Below are 20,242 nucleotides of genomic sequence, written 5' to 3'. Positions count from 1 at the left end.
ACAAATGCACAAAAAAGAGGTTAGATATGATATCAAAAATATAAAAGGAGGGAGGAGGGGAGTTAAAGAGTACAGCTTTCAGACAGAGGTCAAACTAAAGAGACCATCAATTCTGTATAGAAGGAGAAAGGAACAGAGAAGGACTACTAAAACACTGAGGAAAAAAAAGTTAAAAAATGGCAGTAAGTACATACTTATATCAATAGCTACTTTAAACGTCAAGGGACTAAATGCTCCAATTAAAAGGCATAGGGTGGCTGATTGGATAAAAAAACAAGACCCATATATATGCTGCATACAAGAGACACAATTCAGACCTAAAGACACTCACAAACTGAAAGTGAAGGGATGGAAAAAGATACTCCATGCAAATGGCAATGAAAAGAAAGCTGGGGTAGCAATACTCATATCAGACAAAATAGACTTTAAAACAAGAACTGTAAAAAGAGACAAAGAAGGGCATTACATAATGATCCAGGGAACAATCCAACAAGAGGATATAACACTTGTAAATATCTACGCACCCAATGTAGGTGCACCTAAATATATAAAGCAATTATTAACAGACATAAAAACAGAAATAGACAGTAGCACAATAATAGTAGGGGACTTGAACACTCCACTTACACCAACGGATAGATCATCCAAACAGAAGATCAATAGGGAAACATTGGCCTTAAATGATACACTAGAACAGATGGACCTAGTAGATATATACAGAGCATTCCATCCAAAAACCGAAGAACACACATTCTTTTCAAATGCACATGAAACATTCTCCAGGATTGATCACATATTAGGCCAAAAAACAAGTCCCCATAAATTTAAGAAGATTGAAATAATACCAAGCATCTTTTTTGACCACAGTGGTATGAAACTAGAAATCAACTATAGGAAGAAAATCAGAAAAGCCACAAATACGTGGAGATTAAACAAAATGCTACTGAACAACGACTGGGTCAACGAAGAAATCAAAGAAGAAATCAAAAAATACCTGGAGACAAATGAAAATGAAAATACGACATGCCAGAATTTATGGGATACAGCAAAAGCGGTTCTAAGAGGAAAGTTTATAGCAATACAGGCCTATCTCAACAAACAAGAAAAATCTCAAATAAACAATCTAACAATGCACCTAAAGGAACTGGAAAAAGAAGAACAAACAAAGCCCAAAATCAGTAGAAGAAGGGAAATAATAAAAATCAGAGCAGAAATAAATGAAATGGAGACCAAAAAAAAATAGAAAAAATTAATAAAACCAAGAGCTGGTTCTTTGAAAAGATCAACAAAATTGACAAACCTTTAGCTAGACTCACCAAGAAAAAAAGAGAGAAGGCACAAATAAGTAAAATCAGAAATGAAAGAGGAGAAATTACAACAGACACCTCAGAAATACAAAAGATTATAAGAGAATACTATGAAAAGCTATATGCCAACCAATTCCACAATCTGGAAGAAATGGATAAATTCTTAGAATCATACAACCTTCCAAAACTGGATCAAGAAGAAGTAGAGAATTTGAATAGACCAATCACCAGTAAGGAGATCGAAACAGTAATCAAAAACCTCCCCAAAAATAAAAGTCCAGGACCAGACGGCTTCCCTGGTGAATTCTACCAAACATTCAAAGAAGACTTAATACCTATCCTTCTCAAACTCTTCCAAAAAATTGAGGGGGGGGGGGAAGCTCCCTAATTCATTCTGTGAAGCCGACATTACCCTGATACCAAAACCAGATAAGGACAACACAAAAAAAGAAAATTACAGGCCAATATCACTGATGAACATTGATGCAAAAATCCTCAACAAAATACTAGCAAATCGCATACAACAATACGTTAAAAAGATTATACACCATGATCAAGTGGGATTTATTCCAGGTATGCAGGGATGGTTTAACATTCACAAATCAATCAACGTGATACAACACATTAATAAAATGAAGAATAAAAATCACATGATCATCTCAATAGATGCAGAGAAAGCATTTGACAAGATACAGCATCCATTTATAATAAAAACTCTGAATAAAATGGGTATAGAAGGAAAGTACCTCAACATAATAAAGACCATATATACAAACCCACAGCTAATATCATCCTCAATGGTGAAAAACTGAAAGCTATCCCTCTAAGAACAGGAACCAGACAAGGATGCCCACTCTCACCACTCCTATTTAACATAGTACTGGAAGTCCTAGCCAGAGCAATCAGGCAAGAGAAAGAAATAAAAGGGATCTAAATTGGAAAGGAAGAAGTGAAACTGTCACTATTTGCAGATGACATGATTTTATATATAGAAAACCCTAAAGAATCCACCAGAAAACTTTTAGAAGTAATAAATGAATATGGTAAAGTTGCAGGATACAAAATCAACATACAAAAATCAATTGCATTTCTATACACTAACAACGAAGTAGCAGAAAGAGAAATTAAGAATACCATCCCATTTACAATTGCAACAAAAAGAATAAAATAGCTAGGAATAAACTTAACCAAAGAGATGAAAGAGCTGTACATGTAAAACTATAAAACATTGCTGAAAGAAATTGAAGAAGACACAAAGAAATGGAAAGATATTCTGTGCTCTTGGATTGGAAGAATTAACATAGTTAAGATGTCCATACTTCCTAAAGCCATCTATAGATTCAATGCAATCCCTCTCAAAGTTCCAACAACATTTTTCACAGAAATAGAACAAAGAATCCTAAAATTTATATGGAACAACAAAAGACCCCGAAGAGCTAAAGGAATCCTGAGAAAAAAGAACAAAGCTGGAGGTATCACACTCCCTGATTTCAAAATATACTACAAAGCTATAGTAACCAAAACAGCATGGTACTGGCACAAAAACAGACACACAGATCAATGGAATAGAATTGAAAGCCCAGAAATAAACCCACACATCTATGGACAGCTAATCTTTGACAAAGGAGCCAAGAACATACAATGGGGAAAAGAAAGTCTCTTCAACAAATGGTGTTGGGAAAACTGGATAGCCACATGCAAAAAAATTATAGTAGACCCTTACCTTACACCATACACAAAAATTAACTCCAAATGGATTAAAGACTTGAATGTAAGATCTGAAACTATGAAACTTCTGGAAGAAAACATAGGCAGTACGCTCTTCGACATTGGTCTTAGCAACATATTTTCAAGCACCATGTCTGACCTGGCAAGAGAAACAATAGAAAAAATAAACAAATGGGACTACATCAAACTAAAAAGCTTCTGCACAGCAAAGGAAACCATCTACAAAACGAAAAGACAACCTAACAACTGGGCGAAGATATTTGCAAACCATACATCTGGTAAGGGCTTAATCTCCAAAATATATAAAGAACTCATGCATCTCAACAACAAAAAAACTACCAACCCAATTTAAAAATGGGCAAAAGACCTGAACAGACATTTCTCCAAAGAAGATATACAGATGGCCAACAGACACATGAAAAGATGTTCAACATCATTAACTATCAGGGAAATGCAAATCAAAACTACAATGAGATATCACCTCACGCCCGTCAGAATGGCTATAATTAACAAGACAGGAAACAACATGTGTTGGAGAGGATGTGGAGAGAAGGGAACTCTCATACACTGCTGGTGGGAGTGCAAACTGGTGCAGTCACTATGGAAAACAGTATGGAGATTCCTCAAAAAATCAAGGATAGAACTACCGTATGATCCAGCTATTCCACTGTTGGGTATTTATCCAAAGAACTTGAAAACGCCAATACGTAAAGATACACGCACCCCTGTGTTCATTGCAGCGTTATTCACAATAGCCAAGACTTGGAAGCAACCTAAGTGCCCATCAAGGGACGAATGGATAAAGAAGATGTGGTATATATACACAATGGAATACTACTCAGCCATAAGAAACGATGAAGTCCAACCATTTGTGACAACGTGGATGGACATTGAGGGTATAATGCAAAGCAAAATAAGTCAGAGGGAGAAGGTCAAATACCGTATGATTTCCTTCATTAAGTAGTAGATAATAACAACAATAAACAAACACATAGAGACAGAGATTGGATTGGTGGTCACCAGAGGGGAAAGGGGGAGGGAGGAGGACGAAAGAGATAATTCAGCACAAGTGTGTGGTGATGGGTTGTAATTAGTATTTGGGTGGTGAACATGATGTAATCTATGCATAAATAGAAGTATAATGATGTACACCTGAAATTTATACAATGTTATAAACCAATGTTACTGCAATAAACAAAAAATTAAAAAAAAAAAAAAAAGACCCGTAAGCAGCTCATAATGGAGGAATCAGAAACTGGGCAGGGTCAGGGATTGGGTGGAGTCAGGGACGGGGTGGAGTCAGAATTGGGTGGAGTCAGGGACTGGGTGGAGTCAGGAACTGGACGGGGTCAGGGGCTGGACGGGTCAGGGACTGGGTAGAGTCAGGGACTGGACTGGGATCAGAAACTGGGCGGGGTCAGGGGCTGGGTGGGGTCAGGGACTGGGCGGGGTCAAGGGCTGGGGGGCGTCAGGGACTGGACAGGGTCAGGGACTGGGTGGAGTCAGGAACTGGACGGGGTCAGGGGCTGGACGGGTCAGGGGCTGGGGGGGGTCAGGGACTGGGTGGGGTCAAGGGCTGGGGGGCGTCAGGGACTGGACAGGGTCAGGGACTGGGTGGAGGCAGGGACTGGACAGGGTCAGGGACCAGGTGGAGTCAGGGACTGAGGTGAGGAGAGGACAATGGGGCCCAGCCAGGACTTGAGCCCGCAGGGCTGGTATCTTGGTTAAACTTAAAGGCCACTGTTTGCCAAACTCCAGACATTGGAGAAGCACTTTCTAATTCTCGCCATATTATCAAAGTAGCTACACTATTATTTACTCACCACTTTTCTTCTTTTTTTAAATCACTTTGAAATTATAAACAAATGTATTTTAAAAGGAAAATCTACATCACTATCTTTAAAAGAAAACCAGTAACCCTTTCCATTAATAGATCACCTCAAACATAAATACTAAGTAAACACTAACAGAATCCTAGCTAGAATCTGTTGTCTCCAGAAGGTTCTAAGCCTGAACTTTTTTCTGTTTGTCTCTTGATTGAAAAAAGGAGATTAGTCAGTGTTAAAGACACACAAGCATCCATTGGGACTTTTGCCTTGAAGAACCGGAAGAGAATAGAGAAGGGAAAACTCTGACTGGGCCAGCTGATGTCCAGACACCAACTAGAGTGACGCGTGCACATCTCCCACTGGTCTCCCCTTCCCCTTCTGCCTCCTCTCATTCTCTTTCTCTCTTTCTCTCCCTCCGTCTCTCTGTCTCTGCTGTCTCTTCCTCTCTCTCTCTCTCATCCTTGTCTCTTTCTGACTCATTTCTTTTGGTTTCTCTCTGTCTCAGGCTCTCTGTGTCTCTCCCTGTCTCTGCGTCTTTCTCTCGCTCGTCTTTCTTTCTACCGCATCTTTCTTGGTTTCTCTCTGTCTTGGGGCTGCCATGTCTCTCTCTCCCCGCCTCTCCTCTGTCTGTCTCTGTCTATCTTTTTGCCACTTTCTTTTTCTGCTATAGATACTGGGAGCTGGTGAGGGGCTTCATACAGGCCAAGAGCAAGGAAATGAAATCCTGATGGTGGGCCCCCACGTTGGGGCAGGAGGAGGGCTCACGCTGGGGCCCTTGGGGCCTTCTGAATTGGCAGAGCTGTGAAGAAATGGGGCCCTTCCTGCCTAATGAACCGGAATGTGAAGAAAGACCAGAATGTGGAAGAGAAACGTGCCGGAGCATTGGAGGGGAGCCTGGGCCTCAGAAGCCCTGGTCAGCTGGCCCAGCCTCCTGGCCCTGGCTGATGAGGCTGGGAAAAGAGGGGGCAGCCTCTGTCTTTCCTCCTCGGCTCATGACGGAGAGCACTGCCGGTGCCAAGGCTCACCCTGCTGTCAGCCCACCAGGGAAACTTGTCTCCTGCCCAGTCGGGAAGAGCCTCTTCTGCTTTGCTGGGGCGCCTGGTGAGGTGAGGACACGGCCCTGCCCAGACAGGGGCCTCAGGCCTCGCCCAGAAACCACGAATCAACAGCCCAGAGCCTGCCTGTGCGGCCACTGGAGGAAGTCATCAGCAGAGCCTCCCACCAGCGCGAGGACACACTGAGTTCTGCCCCGCTAATGAGGCTCTAGCCAGTTCTCAGTTAATTAGTGGGCCCTGGCAGCGCGAGCTGCCTCCCTGCAATGACAGGCATCCTCTGACAAAGGTCAAGGTCCAGCAGCCTCAACCCAGGGCGCTGGCCTCCAGGCAAAGGGGAACGCCCCTCCTCCTGCTCTCACGGCCTCCCCAGCCTCTCTGCCTTGGCTGTTTTCATCTCTCTAGGGCCTGTCCCCACATCTCCCTCTCTCTTCTCCTCTTTCTCTTTGTCTGTCCCTCTCCATCTCTTTGTCTCTGTCTCACCTCTTGATTTCTCTCTTTGTCTGGTGCATCTGTGTCCCTCTCTGTCCCCTTGTCTCCTTGCTCCCCATCTCTCTCTGTTTATTGCTTCGTGTCTGTCTTTCCGTCTCTCTCCCCCTCTGATGTCAGCGCTCAGTCTGTGTCTCCCAGTCTATGGGACTGTCTCCGTCCTTCTCAGTCCCTCGGGTCCCCCAGCTCTCCCCACCTCTTGCTTCATCGCCTGGGTTGCACAGGCAGCCCTCCTCCCTCCTCAGTCTCAGGATTTCTCTTCCAGGATCCAGCTCCCCAATTTCAAGTCTGGGCTTTTGTTCACTCTGCCGGCTCAAACTGCCCCCTTTCCCAAACTTCAGCCCTGCCGTCACCCCAGCACCGAGTTCTGTCACAGCCCAGTGTCAACCACAAATGGAAAACCATTCTCTCCTGCCAAAAATAGGTGGTCATAAAAATTAGGGCAAGAAAAATACAATAGGGCTGGCCTGGTGGCAGAGCAGTTAAGTTTGTGTGCTCCACATCGGTGGCCTGGAGTTCGCCAGTTCGGATCCTGGGCGCGGACCTACTCACCGCTCATCAAGCCATGCTCAGGTGGCATCCCACATACAGCAACTAGAAGGATGTACAATTATGACATACAACTATCTACCGGGGCTTTGGGGAGAAAAAAGGAAAAAAGGAGGAAGATTGGCAACAGATGTTAGCTCAGGGCCAATCTTGCTCAAAAAAAAGAAAAAACCTTAAAAAAAGAAAAGAAAGAAAAATACAATAAAGACACGTGCCCGCCCAAAGTATTCCCTTTGTTAAACTTTCCTGTTTATATACAAGTATTTAAGGTTTTTTTAAGTGAATTAATTTATAGACAAATATTAGGCAAATAATAGTCCAAGTGGTAGGTAGAATTGTCAGAAATCAGGACAGAGGCACAAATGACAAATTCAACCCTGCTTTCATCCATTCAGCTGTCACTCCAGCCACCGCTGTGTGTGCATCTCACTTCGGACCCCTCCACCTCTGATGTCTCCCTGGGTCTTCGCAATGTGTCTGCCCCCACCCTGCCCTTTGACCTGCAGGTAGCTTTTCAACACTGCCCGGGATGCTATTCCATCCTGGGAGCTTCTCTCCTATCCCTGCCCCTTAGTTCTCACTGCCTCACTGGAGTTGAGGGGCTGCTCTGCGTGTGTGTGTGTGGGGGGGGTGATTGCTGTTTCTGGGGTACAGCAAGCCAGGACACCAAGCCCCCAGAGCCTATCTGCAAGCTACCTGACCCCTGAGCATCCCATCTGGGCTGCCCATGTGCCCTACACAGCAGGAAGGGGCAGCCTTGGCAAGGTTGCCAGCCCGCCTCTTGCTATCTATGTCTGAGTGAATGCAGAGGAGAAACTAGCAGAGCAGCGGGCCTTGCAAGTGTTAAAGGCAAGCGCCCAGCTCAGGGCCAGGCAGGAAGCCTGCCTCCGGGGCAGCTGGGTGCCAAGGGCTTTGCTATGGGCCCCAAGCCCTGTAAAACTCATCCTCCCTTTAATTATGAGGGGAGCCTCCTGGCTTGTCATAACACCAGTTATGTAACCTTCCAAGAACAAAAAGCTGATTCCTTTCGATGACTCTTGGTGCAAGGCATCCACTAGGCCCCCCTGGAGATGCCCTGGCCCCTCACCTTGATGCCTAACACCACCCACTCTCTGCTATTTCCCAAACTTCAGAACTCGCATGGGGAAGCCACAGGCCAAGCAGGGCCTCAGTGAGGCCAACTGCTTTTGCCAACCAAGCCCTCAGTGCAAACAAGAACCACCAGTGATGTGCTGACTCACGGAAACCAACTGTGCACGTCTTAGTAACAGGTAGACTGAAATCAACCACCGTGGCAGCATTTACACCACTGAAATTGGCAAAGGCTACAAATCAGGATTTTTTTTCTTTCCTGGAGAGCTGGTTGTTAAACATTCACCAGCACACCACTGACCAAAAGAACCACCAAGAGATGGGGGGGCCCACCTGGCTTGCCCCCAGAAAAGTGGGATACCCAAAACAAACGCCAAGAAGAGCGAGAGAAAGCAGCTCTTACCTCATCTGGATTTCAATTCTTTGAGCTAATTTTCTCATCTGATCTTGGCAACATTTTAGCAAATCTACTTCCTGCAATGAAAAATGTCAGAAACAGCAGTGCGCCTTACAAACTCACAGCATCCTGTCTCCTGGGCCAGTGCCCCCACCCCTGGCCTCTCACTGCCCACCCTCGACCCCATGAGCTGAAAGGCCAGGGCGGGGTCCATTTCCTACCTCAACCCACGTGACCCCAGGGTCAGATGGCCAAGGGTCGACCATGGAGGCTCCACACTCTTTATCCTGCTTTCTTTCCTTTTTATATACTGCCAGATTAACTGAAAATTTAGCACCTACTATGTGGCAAGTGCTCATTTATAGATCATTTCATCATTGAATTAAATAATGCATATGTGGTACAGTGTGTGACATACAGTTGTGCTCAATAAATGCTAGCTTTTATTGTTGTTATTTACTGTATTATTATAACAATGCCCATTTTGGAGATGAAAACACCGAGGGTCAAATGACTTCATTTCTCCCTGTTCCTAAACTGCCACCCAGGTCCCCACCCATGCTTTCTGAGCCCTGACTTTACATGGGGTGACACATGTGGCCTCTGCTCCTGACAGGCATCCCAGAAACCTCTCTGACCAGGTAGCTGTCCCTCCTCCCTCGGAGGGGCTGGGCAGCCCCAGAGGTGCCTTACCCGGATAAGGTTTTTCTCCACATTGTCGTGGACCAAATCAATCCCGATCCTCTTCTCGCGATGGTACAGACACTCCAGGGCCACCTGCGGGGAGCAGCGGGGAGAGTGTGTGCTTCCTGCAGCTCTAAGTAGACCGGGAGCCAAGGTGACTCACCTTTACCTCTGCCAGGACCTGTTTTATCCCCGGGGAAACCTGGATGCTTCATGCGGCCTCATCGCTGTGCATGCGGGTGGGCTCTGCCTCCCCCTCGCCCTCAGTGGGGGCTGTGGGGTGCCATGACTGCGGACAGGAGCAACACTGGTGCACATCTCACAGGTCTGTTGTGCGGGTTAAGTCAGCTTGACGGGTGTAAAGCTCTCAGATTACTGTCAATAAATTTTGCCTATGAATATATGTGAAAACCCCTCTTGGGAGATCTCTAAATGGGGGGAAAGTTTGGAAAGTGACCAGGACCAAGTGAGACCCAGGCAACCCTGCCCCACAGCCGTGGACCCTACAACTGTCATGGGGACATGAGCTGATCAGAATAGAAGACAGGAAAAGGCGTGGCTCAGGGGGGCTCCTGTAACAGAAGACACAGAGAGAATGGTGATTGGGCCACTAGCCTGTGATGTCACAAAGAGCACCAGGAATGGGAAGGAAGGAGCATGAGGTCTTGGTGTCGGGATGCAGATGCATGCGGGAACTCAGAAAGGAGAGGGATTCATTGACTCCACAAGAATTTACTGAGCCCCTTGTCTGTGTCACACTCGATCAAGGTACTGGGGACATCACAATGAACTAAACAGATGGTCCCTGCTCTAATGGAGTTCTAACAGAGGGGACAGAACACACCCAAATAAACACATAAAGAAACTCGATCATTTCTGACTGTGATAAGGGCTGTGATGAAAATTGTCAGGGTGATGTGGGTAGCTGAAGGGGACTTCTCTAAGGAGGTGACAGACCGAGACCTGAATCATGAGAAGCAGCAGAGATGAATGGGAATAATGCACCAGGAAGAGGGAACAGCAGGTGCAAAGGCCCTGAGGCAGAAGGAGGAGCAGACATGAAGCCATTGGGAGTGGAGAGAGGGAGGCTGGAACACCAGGCAGGAGCTGGGCTGTGGGAGGGCTAGAGGCTGTGACAAGGAATTTAGATGTTAACTACTGTGCATTAGGAAGCCAGTGAGGGGAGTTTTAGCAGGGGAGTGTGGAGGTCCAGCTTAAGACTTATAATCTCCCCTCTGGCTGCTGTCTGGAAAGTGGGTTGGAGGGGAGCAGAAGTGGGGACCAGGAAGGAGGCAGTCACCATTGTCCAGTGAGAGGCTGCCTGGACGGAGGTGCTGGCCTTGGAGATGGAGAGAAGTGGATAGAGCCCAGATGCCTCCGGTCCCCGTGCCACCACGTGGCTGTCAGAGGAGGCCACATGTGACGGGGCAGAGCTGCGTTTTCCAAACAGGCTGGGGGAGTGAGAAGAGAGTGGGGGAGGAGAGCAATAGCTTTTGGATGCTGCTTTGGGTCTCCGAGCAGGGGAGAAAGCTGGGGGCGTAGGGAAACAAGAGGACCCGCCTAGTGGTCAGAACCTGTGCCGTGTCTCCAGGGGGAGCTGGAGGCAGGCCCTCTACAGAAGTCCCCACCCCCGACACGGAGCAGAAATGGCTGCAGGAGTTTTCCAGGCAGGAGATTCTGAGTCCCCACAGGCTCCAGGGAGCCGCAGAACATCATCCCGTGCGGCCAGGATGAGCCCCCACAGCACAAGGCAGACAACACGGGTTCCTCACCTACTGTCCACTCCAGAACCCAGTGAAAAACTCACTTACCCAGGCTCCTCTGCAGCCGGGGAGCCCCTGCGAGTTCTGGCAAATGGGCTAAAAACGGACTCACATGATGGGCCTTCTGGAAAACTGACATTCCCTGATAAAAAGGGACAGACACAGCCGGCACATTTGCCCTTCGCCCTACCCCCATCTTCCTGCCCCAAATGAGAATATCAAAGTGCTCCCTGCAAGCAGGAGCTTGCGATAGGAGATACGAAGCCTCCTTGCAAGCAGGACAAAAGCCACACACTAAGGATGGCCGAGCCAGAGATAGGAGCCTGGGTCTCTTTGCCATCAAGTGGAGGCTGCAGCAGCCTCATCTGTTTCCCCCTGGAACCCTCATTATGACAGAAAAATCAATCCCTATTTGGCCGAGCCGCTGTAGTCGAGTATCTGTTACACGCGGCCAGAAGCAGTGCAACTGATCCATGATCAGCCTGAAGACTGGGAGACCGAGAAGTGTCGAGAATGTTCACAGTCGGGTGTTTATTCATTTATTCAACAAACACTTATTGAGTGCCTACTGTGTGCCAACACTGTGCGAGGCCGGGAAGACATTCACAACGTTGGGCTAGACAACAGGCAATCAGCACAGACACGGCTCATTAAGGACCAGCACCGACACACTGGGACATCACAGCTGAATATCAGTCCTGAACACATCGGTGACAGAGCAGACAAAAATCCCTGCCCTCATGGGGCCTGTATTTCTAGTGGGGAGAAAAACAATAAAGAAATAAATGCATAAATTATAGAGCGTGTTATAAGGTGTTAAGAGCTATGGAGAAAAATAAAGCAGTTATTTTAAGTACGTCCTCTGAAGACCATCACACACACACACACACACGCACACACACACGCACACGCATGCACTCACATGCATGTAACGTCTTGATGCAGTCTCTGCAATGCTGATGCAATTGCAGAATTCTCCCAAGGAGAAAAAGAAATTCGGTTCCATCTGAGGAACCGTGATTTGACTGGGATAATCCTGAACTGACTGAGATTCTATTTTTCACCTTAAGAACTGATCGCAGATGAGGACGCGGCTCTAACCGACCTGCAAGGCGCCGGTCACCGTGGCCTTGGCTCCCGGGAGGTGGCGCGCGCGGCTGCATCGCGGCGGCCTCCACGCCGCGCCCGCCCCACGCTCACCTTCAGTGGGCAGTTCAGCTCCTCGGCCGCGCGCTCCAGCCGCTTCTTGACGGTCTCCATGCTGTGGTTCTCGTTCAGCAGCCTCTCCAGCTCGTAGCTCAGCTCGGACTTCCAGAAGCCCATGTCCGACAGCCTCTGGCCCAGGTTCCGGCAGGTGCCCTCCTGCATCTGGCGCGTCAGCTGGTCCTTGTCCTGCATGAGCCGCATGGAGTTGCCCGTCAGCCGGCCGGCCCACAGCCGCGAGGCCTCGGCCCCGCCAAGCTGCAGCTGGTTGGACTGGTCCCAGTCACGGGGGCTGTAGCGACAGACGAGCGCGGAGCGGAGCACCGGCAGCATGGTGGGGGGCCTCAGGGGACTTCTGCACGTGATTCCCTCATCCGGGCAGGTCTGGGCGTTGGAGACCTTGCAGAAGAGGCCGGGTCTCCACGAGTTGAGGTAGCGGTACCCAGGCAGGTAATAGGGCTGGTAACATTCCTGGATCACCGGGGCCGGCACGGCCGGAGGCAGCGCACTGACGCCACAGGCTCTCCTGGGGCCACAGTAACTGGCGGTCTGAGTGGTTCCAAGAAACTCCATCCTCCCCCATCAGCCCTGCTCGGGCAAAACTCTGCCCAAGGGGACCAAGGCACCCAGGCAGGGGAAGGGGCTTCTCTATGACTTGGCATTGTTGTCATAAAGCCTGGGGGAGCGGGGCTTTCCTGGGCCCTTGCTCCCTTTCAGGTCAGCTGGGGCACTACCGTCCCAATCAAAACACACACAGTCAACCAAGTGAATATGGGGCACTACCGTCCCAATCAAAACACACACAGTCAACCAAGTGAATATGCGTTTCTCCATCCACAGAGTTGGAGGTGCAAGAATGGCGTTTATCTATTTTACCATAACAACTGCACCTGCCTTTCCAAACTCTGCCTGCGGGAGAAAATGAAATGCGGTCCACTCCAGTCAGCCCCCCAGCTCAGGGCCAGTGCGGCCAAGGTCAGGTCTTTCCCTTCTCTCTTTGCCCCCAAGATGGCACCAAAGTGGTACGTCCACAGCGTGGAATATTACTCAGCAGTAAAAAGGAATGAACTTGACACATGAAACATGACGAATGACTCTCAAACGGATTATGCTAAGTGGAGGCAGCTAGACTCAAAGGCCACATCCTGTATGATCTCATTTAGACAACGTTCTGGAAAAGGCAGATCCATACGGACTGAAGACAGAGCGGCCAGGGCTGGCGGAGGGGGGAAGGTTGACCTCAAAGCAGCACAAGGAAATCTGGGACACTGACAGTACTGTTCTCTGTCTGGATTGTGGTGGGGCTTACACAACTATAGGTATTTGTCAAAACCCATAGAACCGTCCACTAAAAAAGGTGAATTTTACTGTATCTAAATTGTACTTCAATAGTATGAACTTAATGGGGGGGAGGTGATTGTGAGCTCCAGGAGGCAGAGAGCATCTCTCTTTGGCTCTGCATTACGTCCCAGCACACCGTTGAATGAATGAAGGAGCATCATAATAAGAGTTTTATTATTCCAGAAAAAGTATTCAAGCCCCTATTCTACAACAATATTTTTATCCCATCAAGAAACGTTCCCCACTCCTTGGCTGGTGGAGTGACAACAAAATCTCAAAGTATAGGACAAGAGAGGTGCTTGACTTGTGGGGTCTTTCCCCGCTTTGGAAACGGGAAAGAGAGGAATCTAACCCTCAGATGGTCCTTGTTAGTGGAGTGTGATGGTCAGTGGGAATTTTCTCCCCAGTTGCCTAAAATCAGGACTGAAAACCAGAGTGGATATGAAAGGACTAAGGCAGAAAGAAATAATGTTTGTTAAGCACCTTCTGTGTACCTGATGCTTTACATATACTCATTTATTTAATTTCCACAGATAACCTATAAAGAAAGCCTTGACACCCTCATCTTATAGGGTGCGGTAAGAAAATCAGGCGCACCCACAAGGCTCACCCTGCAGGATCCTTTAAGCTGGGACATGACACACAGGAAGTGCCTGCACCTTGAGGGGAGCCAAGAAATGGGCCAAAAAGATTCAGGTATTTTTTAAGCACTAAATGTTCATGGTAAATTAATAATGTGAGAAATATCTAAGGGTATAAAATAAAATTTAGATTTTTCTCATCACCCCTAGCTACTTCCAGTCTTTTTCAGATATAACTACTATTATCAGATTTCTGTATTTTTCCAGAGATATTCTGTACATATACAAGCATATATAAATCTATATCCTTTTTTACATAAATGGTAAATACCACACGCACCATTTTCTGCATAACTCTTGGCAATCACTTCATTTTGGTTCATACACATCTACCTATTCCTTTTCGTAACTGCATAGTACTCCATTATACAAGGCGCTATTATTTACCTGACCATACTCTATGACTGGGCATTTCAGTTGTTTCCTGTCTTGCTGTTACAAACATTGCTGCAATCAATGTCCTTCCATGTGCACTTCTTCAAGTCAGGTTTATGAAGGTACAATTTTCACACAGCGAAATTCCCCCTCTCAGCACACAGTCTCCTGAGTTCTGACAAAGGCACACAGGCACGCCACCACCACCATCAAGATGAGAATATTTCCATCACCCAGGAAGTTCCTCTTTGCCCTACCCTCTGCCCCTGGCCCCGGCAACCACCAATGGGCCCCCTTTCCCCACAGAACGCCTTATAAACGGGATCACATAGTACACAGTCCCTTGAGCCCCGCCCCCTCCCTTAGCATAAAGCTAAGTGCAATCAATATCCTGCCACACACATTTCTGGGCATGTCGGAGCATAACTTCTAGAAGTGGTTACAGGATGGAAGAACATGTATATTCTTTACTGGGATATACATCGTCTTGAAGGTTTCCCTCCTCCTGTGGGCCTCTGGGTATCTGCTTTATTACCATATATTTTTTATGTGCACGTATATTGTCCTAAAGCTTTTCCCATCCCGTGGTCTTTGGGGGGAGCAGCCAGGTTTTCCTTGAACCCTGGCAATGGCTTCCAATTCAGACACGGAGGGACATTAGTCACAGGTGGTGGCTCCTGCCTGTTTGCCTTGGCCGGGAGCCTGGAGCTGTAGGTGTGGGGGCGCTCAGGCATGAACACCAAGGCCCCCTGCCTGGCACCAGTCACAGGGCTGCTGTGAGAGGGGGGCGGGGCCTTAGAAAAACCCAGAGACCGCAAAATCAGTCCCTTGGTGACTTCCAGTGTGGACAGCTCGCTGCAGGCCAGAAGCGTCTGGGGCCTGGCTCACCTGGGCTCCAGGTCACTTGCTGGAATGATGGGAGGAGATGTATGAGGACAAAGCCCACTGAGAGTCAGCCACCTACTTCGTGGGACTGTCACCAGAGAAACTAACTCGTCTGCCTTTCGGCCATTTGGGGTTCTGGCTTGATTTTCCTAAGCAAGGTGGGGCTCCTGGAAGAAAAGAGTTGATCTCAGAGTCCTGATATTGACTTAGCAAATACTGTATATATACATACATACATATACATACATGTATACACATGTGTATATATACGCCTCGTGCATTTTTTCTGCTGTAAAGAGACAGAGAAGAGTCCGTGTCAGGGGTGGGAAGTTGGGGAGAGCTTGGACAAAGGAGTCCGTTTTCTCAGACTTAAGTACCTGCCTCCCCCTTCAGCCAGTTTACACGAACGCCAGTTGAGGGGTCAGTGACTATGGGCTGAGGGGCTCCAGTGGCCGGGACGTGTGCACAGAGGGAGATCTGCTCAATGCTGTCCAGGCAGAGGTGGCCTTTCCCTCGAGTGGAATCCCAGTGCCACCCCCTCTCCCAGTCTGGAAAATGACAGTAATTGTGCCTCCCCCAGACAGGAGTTGTGAGAATCAAATAAGAGCATACAAGGTACTTACCGGCATGGTCAGTGTTCAACAACTGTCATTGCTATTGTTATTATTTACACCACACTTGCCACCTCATTTCATTTACCCTTCTGATAACGCTGGGAGGTGGGTGTTATTCGCTCCCTCATATTACAGGTGGGCAAACCCTCACAGAGGTGAATTTGTTTGCCCAAGGGCACACAGCGAGTCTCCAGAAGCGGCTCAGGTTTGCCCTCTCTGTTTCCCCCAGGAAAGGAGAGCCAGTGAAAAATCCTAGACATACTTCCGATGGGGTCGGCGGGGAGCTCAGAGAACATCTCAGTGAAGTCGGGTTTCAATTTTCCCCCCAATATTTTAGTATAAACATGTTCAAAAATGCAGTGGTTTTCAAACCCGTCCTCTGATGCGGAAGGTTGTCTTCAAATAAACTCTCCCAGAGAAGCAGAGCACGTGACACAAAAGACCCTGAGGTGCTCTGGCTGGGGGCACTGCAGGTGGGGGCTCCACAGAGCACAGCGGGAAGCCCCTGAGTCAGCCCACCGCCATCGCCATTTCACAAATGAAGGTCCCCTAGCCAGGAAGCGGAAAAGCCGGACTCGATGTCCGGGTTGTCTGAAGCCACACTAATGGTCTAGAGAAATGGCGTGATTGTTAGGATAATCAAAAGGCATTCTCTTACATTTGGAGTCATGTGCTGGGCGTAAGTGTGGGTGTATTCATTTCCTATGGCTGCCATCTCACAAATCACCGCAAAATTAGTGACTGAAAACAACACAAATCTATTCTCTTACAGCCCGGGAGGTCAGAATTCCAAAATGAGTCTTAAGGGGTTCAAATCAAGGTGTGTGTGGGCAGAGCTGGTTCCTTCCAGAGGCTCCAGGGGAGAATTCCTTTCCTTGCTCTTTCTGGCTTCCAGGGGCTGCCCACATCCTTTGGCTCGAGGCCCCTTCCTCCATCTTCAAAGCCAGCAGCGTGGCATCTTCTCTCCCCTCTGACCTGCCTGCCTGCCCTCTACGAGAACCCTTCTGATCACATTGGACCCACCTAGATAATCCAGGGTAATCTCCCCTCTGGAGATCCTTAATGTAATCACACCTGCAAAATCACCTTTGACACGTAAGGAAACATATTCACAGGTTCTGGGCATTAGGATGTAGACATCTTGGCGGGGGTAAGGTTATTCTGTCCATCTCAGCGAACAATATAGAAGAATGCTGGGTGACAGGATGTGGATTGTCCAAAATGTGAAGAGACTCAAGGGGTGAATTGGAACATCTCCTAAACCATTGCTTTTCCCAACGTCTCCTTTATTTATGGTGCATTTTTTTTTCTGTGAGGAAGATTAGCCCTGATCTAACATCTGATGCCAATCTTCCTCTTTTTTTCTTTTTTGCTGAGGAAGATTGGCCCTGAGCTAACATCCATGCCCACCTTCCTCTACTTTATATGGGACGCCACCACAGCATGGCTTGACAAGCGGTGTGTCGGTCTGTGCCCGGGATCCGAACCTGCGAACCCTGGGCCGCCAAAGCGGAGCGCGCGCACTTAACCGCTGCAGCACCAGGCCAGCCCCCTATGGTGCATTTGTTTTAAGTTCTAAAAACCGATACTCTCTCACCCAGACTTACGTTCCCATCTAGTTCTCTTGATTTGTGCCTCTCACAGTTAACGTGCCCACAAATGATCTTGCTAAAATGCAGATTCTTCTTGAGTAAAGCTGGGCAGGGCCAGAGATGCCGCATCTCTTACAAGCTCCCATGTGAGGCTGCTCCAAGGACCACACTTGGAGGAGCAAGGGCCTGAAAACAGTTCTACGAAGGAAAGGACCTCAACTGTATCCACAGACCTTAGAACACCTGGAATGTAGTAGGTGCACAATTTGGGTTTGTTGAATGAATGAAAAAATGGATGGATGAAATGAATGAATGGATGATGGGTGGGTGGTTGGATGGATGATGGATGGATGGATGGATGGATGAGGGGATGGAACTTCAGATGCCATTAAATGAGAAAGATACGGGCCAGCCCTGGTGGCCTAGTGGTTCGGCACACTCCACTTCAGAGGCCCAGGTTCGGTTCCCGGGCGTGGACCTACACCACCCGTCTGTCAGTGGCCATGCTGTGGCTGCAGCTCACACACAAAAAGAGGAATATTGGCAGCAGATGTTAGCTCATGGCGAATCTTCCTCAGCAAACAAAAAGAGAAAGATAAATTGAAAACAGCCACAGCTCAACCAAAACTTACCAAAAGGAATAGCAAAACTTGACAACTCAGTCCAAAAGACCCAAGGAATCAATTTCCAAAAATTTAGGAAGTAAAAATACTAACAGTAAGGCCCTTTGAGCATGACTGTTAGGAAACTCCTTAGCAGTGCCTAACCAAGGGTGGGGCAGTGGGGTTTTCAAGGTTCATCCATGTTGTAGAAGGCATCAGTATTTTGTTACTTTTTATGGCTGAATAATATTGCACTGTATGGACAGACCACCTTTGTTTATCCGTTCAGCTGTTGGTGGACATTTGGGCTGTTTCCACGTTTTGGCTGCTATGAACATTCGTGTATAAGTCAGAGTGTGGACGTATGTTTTCAATTCTCTTGAATATATACCTAGGAGTGGAATTGCCCAGTCCTATGGTAGTTCTGTTTAGGTTATTGTTGAGTTTTAATAAAAGGTTTGTGAGTTTCAAATCAGCGCATTTTTATCACTTATTCTTTAATAAATATTGTAGTAAGCATAGATTCAAAGGAGTAATTCGGGGACCTCCCAGCTAGGCAGTCAGCCCCACACATGCGGCCTCCGTTGTACTCGCTTGTTTTGAGAGTAAGTTCCCATCGGTTGGGAATCAGTGGCGCTGTCTTTGGGTGCAGTTCCCATCTCTCACCCTTTGGGGTGGTTGGTATCCCTGCGTTCAGACAGCAGACTCACCATAACCAAGGAGAGCTGTGATGGGAAGATGAAGAAAACAGAACACAGGTTACTTCCATTCTGTCCTTCTCTGTGATCACTTCAGAGTTTTTTTTGGGTTTTTTTGCTGAGGAAGATTAGCCCTGAGCTAACATCTGTGCCAGTCTTCCTCTATTTTGTATACGGGATGCCACCACAGCATGGCTGACAAGCAGTGTCTAGGTGCGTGCCTGGGATCCGAACCCGTGAACCCCAGATCGCCAAAGCAGAGCACGCCGAACTTAACCACTACGCCATGGGGCCAGCCCCAGGAGTTTTTATTTGTGTTTAGAATGTAAAACACTGAAGTAGAGTGTGACCTGCAAGGTGTAATAAAATTGTCTGGAAAGCAGATATTTTAGTTCATCCATGAGATTTTTACTGAACTCAATATCTTCAAAATTGAAATGTAATCTTTTTATTTGTCAATTGTATCAAGACTGAAAAACGAACCAGAGACATAATTCTTACTGAATATTGTTGTACAGAGGAGGAGGGTGTACACCAGGTACACCATTGCTTGGCGGTCCCTCATCCCCTACAAGATGTTTTCAATCTCTTTTAAACCACGCAGATGGAACACTCATTCTCCTTCTGAGATCTCCGTGGGAGGTGGAGTAGGAGAGGCTGGGCAGATGGGAGGGGGGGACTTGACTGACCCCCGGAGTGGGTTCCAATCCTCCACCCCAGTTCGGCCTCCCAGACTTTGAAGCCTCCTGGCCCGGCCCAGCACTGACTGTTTTCCTGCAGTCTCTGCCTGGACGTGCTGTTCTGAGACGGCTGCCTGACCTCCGTGGGCTGTAAGGGAGGGCTCCCCTCTGTGAATTTGATGCGAAACCCGTCTGTCTGCAGAAGGAAGGCATCGAGGCTGTCTCAGGTGACGGCTGGGGCAGCGTGTCTGACAGAACTTTCTGCAGTATCAAATCAGCTCACTGAGTCAGCGAGCATTCCTTGGGTGCCCCCTGTGGGCAGGCAGGAATCTTGTCACCTTTGCCTTCCTCACAGCCAAAATTTGTGACTGCAGGTGGCTCCAAGCAGTGCTTAGAAAACCAGAAAAACAGACACACAGGAAAGATAGAGAAAATCCAGAAAGAAGCGGCTTTCAATTCGGCATCCATGTCAGCCGGTATCAACCAAAAATAAAAATTGTACTTTACAATAAAACATTATAATTTTTTTCATTTTGAATTTCAGAAGGTCTCTTTTTGGTGCTTGCCATGCTGGCCCTGGCGGGTGTCCAATGACCCAGCAGTCTTTCTGGACATCCACCTGCAGATACACGCACACATGTGGGTTACACGCGGGCACACGTGTGTTCACTGCTGTCCTGACTGTGGCAGTGAGAACAGTGGAAGTGACCACGTGTACCTC

At 47.7% G+C, this 20,242-nt stretch overlaps 1 protein-coding gene across 1 annotated transcript in view; it reads right to left on the bottom strand.

Moving 5' to 3' along the window:
- TEKT5 (tektin 5) overlaps positions 1 to 12,666 on the bottom strand; it is a 44,542-nt gene extending 31,876 nt beyond the window's left edge. Inside the window, exons 1-3 of the mRNA XM_058570070.1 lie at positions 12,091 to 12,666; positions 9,137 to 9,220; positions 8,450 to 8,520 (exon numbers count right to left, since the gene is read on the bottom strand). Of these exons, the coding sequence (XP_058426053.1) occupies positions 8,450 to 8,520; positions 9,137 to 9,220; positions 12,091 to 12,666 (731 nt within the window). The remainder of the gene's footprint in view (positions 1 to 8,449; positions 8,521 to 9,136; positions 9,221 to 12,090) is intronic.
- Positions 12,667 to 20,242: the final 7,576 nt, after the last annotated feature.

This window comes from Diceros bicornis, chromosome 26, assembly GCF_020826845.1.
Source record: "Diceros bicornis minor isolate mBicDic1 chromosome 26, mDicBic1.mat.cur, whole genome shotgun sequence".
Classification (NCBI taxonomy): domain Eukaryota; kingdom Metazoa; phylum Chordata; class Mammalia; order Perissodactyla; family Rhinocerotidae; genus Diceros; species Diceros bicornis.
This window is presented reverse-complemented; position numbering and strand designations above follow the sequence as displayed.